Consider the following 7425-nt stretch of genomic DNA (forward strand, 5'->3'; position numbering starts at 1 on the left):
TCGGCTCACCCCCAGATCAGATCAGCTCAGCTCACCACAGCTCAGCTAGGCTCACCCCAGCTCAGCTCGGCTCACCCCCAGATCAGATCAGCTCACCTCACTCCAGCTCAGCTCAGCTCACCCCAGCTGAGCTAACTCACAGTGCAGTTTGACTCATCTCAGTTAAGCTAGCCCGGCTCATCTGAACTTAGCGCAGTCTACTTCACTCCAGCTCATCCAGTCCAGCTTTGCTTTCTTGCCCCAGAATGATTACCTCAGCTTGGTACATCTTAGAAGAGCTCAGAGAAGCTGAGCCTTTTCCAATTGAGGTCATCTGTCTCAGCCCAGCTTTGTTTGCTAGAGCCTTGCTTACCAGGCTCTCAACCTTGTTCATGGAATTCTGCTCAGTCAGCTTTGTTAGTTCAGCCTTCTCTGTACAGCTCTTTACTGTGGCTGGGATCCTGAAGACCAGGAGATTTAGCCCAGCCAACCTGTCGGTCTCAGCTGTGTCATCTCGTTCTCATTTCTGTCCAGCCTTCATTCTGAGTATCCACACTCTGATCCCTGTTCTTTCACACTGACCTTAGCTTCAAAGCACTGTTCTTCGATAGCATTCTTTAACAACCATGAAGTATGTTTACTGGCAACTTCAAATTCGTTAGACCATCTTGAGATGTAGATCAAGAAGGTAGAAATGTTTTCTATAAAAACTAAAAACATCCTTTGCTCCAGAATCCCAGCATTAGTCTGGGTCTTTCTTACTAGGTCTCAATTAGCTTCCACTTTAAGTTCCTTCTAGATTAAAACCATCATTAACAACCACCTGGGCATCCATTTTATCTATTGCTTAAGACAAGGCAGTATTGATCCAAAATTCAAAGTCACATGTGTAACTGAGGCAGAGACAGCGCTAGTAACCCAAGTAACACACTTAACTGAAATAATTCCAGACGATTGTATAAACTTTCTCTAAGATTTCCTTAAAATACCAGAGCCCCATAATCTATAACCTTTTTCTTTTACAGGTTTTTAAAAGAAAAGTTAAATGTAAGTGACCCAGACAATAGCACTCAAAAGACACACAAATGTTTCTTTCTCCTCCTAAAGCAGTGACTGAAGACTAAGTCCCTCTCAAGTAGAAACAATCATCAAATACAAGCTTTAAGAGCAGCAGCCACAATGGTGGCTGCCTCTGGCTTACCGTTTAGGATGCCTGATCTCGGGGAGGTCCAGGATCTTTGAGTGGAATTGGTACTTCAAGGCCATCGAGACTGGCTGGTCCATAGGCAGCCAGGTGAATGAGTGGCAGAAGCCACAAAAACTGTACATTCCCAGGTCTGGGTGGTCCTGAGAGACCCAAGGTCCAGGTCTGCCCAGCAGAAACCCAGTCTCAGACCTTTGGCCAGTTCTTCAACAAGAAGCCAGGTCAGAAGGAGTTCAAAGAGAACATGTCTGTTGTGGACTGACTTAGATGCTTTCTTTCTTTTGCACTATCTGACCGAGTGTCCTCTAGGGCACCAACTGCATTCATTTTTAAATGCTTTCTCTTAAAATGAATACTTAGGAAGAGGTCTTGAAAAAGACTTAGGGAGCCAAAGGAGCCATCTTTACCAGAAAGTCAAAGTCTTTCTTAATCATAAAGGCAAAACCAACTAGCTTAAAAAAATCATGAACAAAGCCACTGTAAGTGCTTTGGGTATTGGAAAAAGAACTGAGCTGAGATCAACAATAATGATAATATGAAGAATAATTAAGTAATTTCAAAAAGTTTTCTAAATACATTAGAAATTTCTTACACTGTTTCTTACTCAGTCTAACTTCGAAAATGAATACACCTTAGAAGTTGATAAATTTAAGTTTGTGAAAACTAGAACTTCACAAGGTAAAACTGAAAGATTCCTAAGTTAGAAGAAAGAGGGCCTTTCCAGTTTCGGCTGAATTCCCAACCTATTTTCGAAATGCAAATTACCCAGGTGTTGTTTTGCTCAGTCTGGACTTTCAGTTCTGCCTGGCTGGGCAAAACATTTCAAAACCTCTTCAAACCGCAGCTAGAAATTTACCTAGTGGCTTTGTTTTTCCTTCCCAAAATAGCCTTGCCACATGATCTGTTTCCTGTGAGCTGCAGCAGGTGTCCTGGACCCGTCAGCCATCTTGACTCCAACTCAACTTTGCTCAATTCATTTAAAAATATTTTAAACTTAATTTATTATTATTAAAAGTCAGCTCTGAATAGGATATGAAAGACCCTCATCCCCCCTTCCTCTGCTGAACTTTTGGCAATGCCAATTACAGACAAACATTACTTCAAATTGAGTGACTAGAATTTTTGATACTTGGACATTTAAAAAAATGAATACTTCAAAAATCTCCCACATTATAAAGTCATAATATTCTAGCTATTTTTCTCAGGAACCACTTTAAGGATAAAAACAATATCCTCTAATATTCCATAGGCACACTTCTGGACTTCTGTAGGCTCCCCGGCTACCTTCCTGAGATGAGCCCACTGTGAATCTCTAAGACCAAGGCTAGCTGCTGTCCTTGCTTGATTTACTCACTCAGACAGTTCTTTTTCCAACAAAGAAAGTTTTAAACAGTCAAGTGCAGAACATGCCTCACAAGCCTAAGGAAAGTGCTCGGCTCCTCTCCCTGCTCTGAGCAGCCTGCCTCTGAGCAAATGTTCACACAGACACGGTCCCGAAGCGCATTTCTCAGCCATCCCTGTGATTCCAAAAACTGAATGCCTCCTACCACATTTCAAACTATCCCTCTAGCCATGGATCATTACAGCATCTCACACAAAGGAGGCTCTCAAGTCCCCTACCCCATCATCCAGGGTCTCCATCAGACAGGTCCTTCTCTAATAGTCTTTCAAAGGTTTAGAAATATTCAAAAGGCTCTGTGATCCCTAGGCAGTGAGTCCCCAGCTTCATTCTGCCAGCCAGCCACCCACGTTCCCTCAGGGATAAATCTCCAGGACTAGTCTGCAATGCTCAGCAAACTTCATAGGCAAAGGTTAAAAATGAAGACCCAGAGGGCCATTCTTACCTGAAGAGACGGTGACTTGGGTCCCTTGACCCCAGTAGTCCATAGCATAGTAATCACAACGGTGAGATTTCCATCCATACCACACAAAAACCCCCGAGCCTGACTAGAGTGGTCCCCGGGCTACTCAGGCGCTATGTCGACTCCCAGTGCCCCACAAAAATCAGTCATTCAAGTCATTGTCCCCTACTCCAATCCTTGCCTGGGCAAACGTCCCTGGACCTCTCTTTAGTTTTCAAAGTGACCGATGTTCCAGCCTCACCTCTGCAAAACCAAATTTTGGTTCTGGACTTGGCACCAGAAGCTGGTAGCCTCTAATTCACACCAGCGTCTGATAAATCCTAGATGGAAGCCTGCCCAGACTGCAAGTTCTGGCAGACCCTTCCTCACGCTTCAGACCAGTGGGGAGAGAGCCCTGACCCAGATCTGTCTGTCTCAATTTGGGGGGCAAAGGGATTAAATCTCAGCACCCACTTATAGGGAGTCTTGGTCCAGATAGCTCAGAGTCCCCCTAAGTACATTTAGAATGGGAAAAGGTAGGACTCACCTGTAGAGACAGTGACCAGAGTCCCTTGGCCCCAGTAAGCAAACCAGTTGTCACATTGTGACAAACATAATAAGATCCCAGACAATAAACGGCTCTTGACAACAGCCCCAATATCATCTCAGACGGAGCCCAGTGCGGGACAAGGATATTGGGGATAAGGATATTGGGGATAAGCCACTCTAGCGGCAAGAGTGGCTGGGATTCCCCATAGACCCCTGGCTGTAAAGTCTGGGAGCTGAAGGTGATTGCCTGAGTCAGCCAGGGCCCATGAAGACCCTTCCTGACTCCCAGGTTGTCCCTAGTTTTCATGACCTGAAACTCAGATATACTCATTTCCCCCCACAAATGCAGCAAAATCTGTCTGAGTTGAGTAGGAAAGAGGGGCTGGAAGGACTCACCTTGGGAGACGGTGACCATGGTTCCTTGGCCCCAGTAATCAAAGTAGTCACACTGTCACAAGCCCCTCTAGTGGGTGTACACAAACCTCTATCCTTCCTCCCAAGCCACATTTCCTATGGCTGCCACTGCCCCACAGGTTGAGGCCTCTGACTGCCTCTTATCCTGGGAGCAAAGACTCCAGCCTTACAGAAAGACATCTGCAGGATGCTGAGTCTGCAGACCGCTCAACTTGGGGAAATCTGTGAATATCTTCCCCAGATTCAGAATGCAGGCTGCAGAAAGAAAGCCAGCTTACCCGAGGAGACGGTGACTAGGGTCCCCTGACCCCAGACAGCAAAAACGTTGTACAGGGACATGGTCCCTACCGTTGCCCAAACAAAAACCTGACCCCCAATCTGGACTAACACAGATCATCTAGAGACCCCAGAGACTTGGCTGGTTGCCAGTCAGAGAAGGTGGGAGTGAACAGCGAGCTTACCTGAGGAGACGGTGACCAGGGTCCCCTGACCCCAGACATCGAAGTACCAGTAAGTAACACAGCCTGTGCTCTGCCTCTGCTCCTGAACTAAAACCTTCACCACAGCCTGACTTGGAATCCCAGTCCCCAGATGAGTTACTTACCTGAGGAGACGGTGACCAGGGTCCCCTGACCCCAGACATCTAAGTTCCAGCCACACAGCCTGTGCTCTGCCTCTGCTCCTGAACTAAAACCTTCACCACAGCCTGACTTGGAATCCCATTCCCCAGATGAGTTACTTACCTGAGGAGACGGTGACTAGGGTCCCCTGACCCCAGACATCGAAGTAAGCATAGACACAGTGAGGTAATCCTACATCTAGGGCCATAAAAAAACCCAGCCCAAAGTCTCTTGGAGTCCTTAGGGGGCTCCAAACCCCAGAAACTTAGCTGTTTGGAGAGACCTCCACTTTAGCTCAGCTGAACAGGGCATGCTTGTAGGATGGTATCTTTTAGGCTAGAGTGAGCTAGCATAGTGAGACTCTTTAAAGAGAGAAGAAAACAGGAGAAGGAACAAAGAAAGGAGAGAGGAAGCCATGCCTACCCTGTACTCTTAGCAAACCTCACCTGCTTACCGCTGGCCTGGGATCCTCTCCCAAGTCCTTGGCAGAGTGCTGCAGCCTTCAGCTGCCTGTGTTTCCTCATGCTTTGCTGGCCTAGGAGCCCAGGAGCTGTCCACAGTAGCTCTCTTTCCCTCCGCACTGTCTCCTGCCCTCCAGAACCTTACCCTCCCTCTCAGACCCACTCTTTTCTCCCTCAGCTTTCTCAAGCTCCCAGGCTGCCCCTAGGAAACTCCAAACAGAAGGTTTTTGTTGAACCATGAGTCACTGTGGTTCCAGTTAACACTGTGGTTCTCTGCTCAGCCAAAACCTTGTACCAGCCACAGACCACAGGGACCTTGACTCTCAAACCTCACACTAGCCACAGAGTATGGAGATCCCAACCCCCAAACTGCCAGTCATCTTTCCTGTAAGGGGGGGGGCAATGATTTTTCTCAAAATAATTATTAAAGTTCAGGAGCAGATGTGAGCTGGGACCACCTCTATTTGTCACTCACCTGTATTTGAGTTGTTTATCAGCCATGGAGAAAGGTCTCTGATGGTGGAGGGGGCACTGCCCCTCCCTGGGCAGCTCTAGAGGTACTTTATCCATGACTGGATACCTCTGAGGTGCACTTGGGTGCCTGTCAGGCACTCAGGCTGTTCTTTGCTTTCTGATCCTATTTATACAACAGGAATGTGACCTAAATTAAAGTCTAATGTGCCCTCGCAATGGTCCTGAAGGAGCAGCATTGTTGGTGCTGTGTCACCCATGCCCAGCGAGGATGTGTCCCCTCTTGGTCTTCGCCAGAGCTTCTGGTTCTTAGCAAGAGGTCTTAGATGTTCTGGGTGGTACGGGGGAGCAGTTCAGTGCTCTAAGATAAAGTTCTTTGCCAGTGGTATTCTCCTGACCCAGGGGGCGGGGGGATGGGTGGTGTAGATCCTAAGGTAGGGAAGAGTCTTTATTTTACATATATGAGTTTGTTCAGAGCTAGGCTCTACAGGTTAGCAGTGGGTGCCTAGGGAGTATAGAGGTTTGTAGCTCCAAGCTAGGCATAAGACTCTGGTAAGTAAGAACCTCGGGGACATAGATGGTACGGGACGATCAGGAGGGGAGGTGACCATGGCCTGGGGACCTGGGATACAGGTGGGGTAGATGAACAGGAAAGGTGGTGTCTGACTTGGTGACCTGGTGACATGGGAAGGTGGGATGAGCTGGAGGGGGAGTGGGCCATAGCCTAGGATTTCCCGCTCAAGAGTGAGAGCCAGTAGAGGGCCAGCCTTTCTTGCTCTCTTGGCTGGGGTCCTGCTGTGTGGAGGAGTTCTAGGTCTTGGACCCTCAAGCCCCATCACTTCCCAGAATCTCTTTTCTCTCAAGTCTATCTAGGTGGTCTCTTAAAAGGAGAGGCATAGGGCTGCCGAGAGTAGTTGGTGAGCTGTGGGTGCCCCTATGGGATGTGGAGATATGGGTTTGAAAGATGATTAGACAACTCTGAGATTCTATCTTACATCTGTAAAAATGTCCAAGATCAAAAACACTGGTGACAGCTTGTGTTAGAGAGAATGTGGGGTAAAGGGAACACTTCTGCATTGCTGGTGTATATGCAACCTGGTACAGCCCCTTTGGATATCAGTATGGTGATTTCTCAGAAAAGTAGAAAGCAACCTACCCCAAGACCCATCAATACCATTTTTGGGTATATATCCAAAGGATGCTCAATCATACCATAAGGACATGTGTTCAGCTATGTTCACAGCAGCATTATTTGTCATAGCCAGAACCTGGAAACAACCTAAATGCCCCTTGACCAAAGAATGGATAAGAAAAATGTGGTACATTTACACAATGGAGTACTACATGGCAGAAAAAAAAATATCTTAAAATTTGTTGGCAAATGGATGGATCTAGAAAACATCATATCGAGTGAGGTAACCCAGATCCAGAAAGAAAACTATCACATGCACTCACTCATAAGTGGCTTTTAGACATAAAGCAAAGAAAAACCAGCCTATAATTCACAATCCTAGAGAACCTAGCACAAAGCTCTGGTAACCTGTGGTTTACAGCCTGGAAGTTGCTCTCTGTGAAGGCTTTGGACCTGTCCATGGTCAGTACTCACCCACCTGAATCCAATCACCATCCAGATTACACTTTGATCTTACATGGTTATCCCATCCACTGAGAAAGGTGGAAGGGGATGCTTGAACCTGCATGATTCTGGCTGCACTCAGTGCTAGGTCCTGGATGGCCTTCTGGTGCCTTGGATTCTTCAGCCTTTTTTTTTTTTTTAACTCCTTAATGTATTTCACAATATAGAAATAGAAGGCGATGTCCCCAGTTAGTTCCTTGGGCAGCTGAGGATAGGGAACCTGTAATGAGCCTATCCTATAGCAATACTA

General features: G+C 46.8%; 1 gene segment (V, D, J or C); it reads right to left on the minus strand.

Annotated features, from left to right (window-relative positions):
- The window catches only part of LOC101998540, a 698241-nt gene that overhangs the window by 7529 nt on the left and 683287 nt on the right, over positions 1-7425 (minus strand). Inside the window, 1 exon segment of the C gene segment in view lies at positions 4449-4499. Within this exon segment, the coding sequence occupies positions 4449-4499 (51 nt within the window).

Source organism: Microtus ochrogaster, chromosome 1 (genome assembly GCF_000317375.1).
Source record: "Microtus ochrogaster isolate Prairie Vole_2 chromosome 1, MicOch1.0, whole genome shotgun sequence".
Lineage (NCBI taxonomy): Eukaryota > Metazoa > Chordata > Mammalia > Rodentia > Cricetidae > Microtus > Microtus ochrogaster.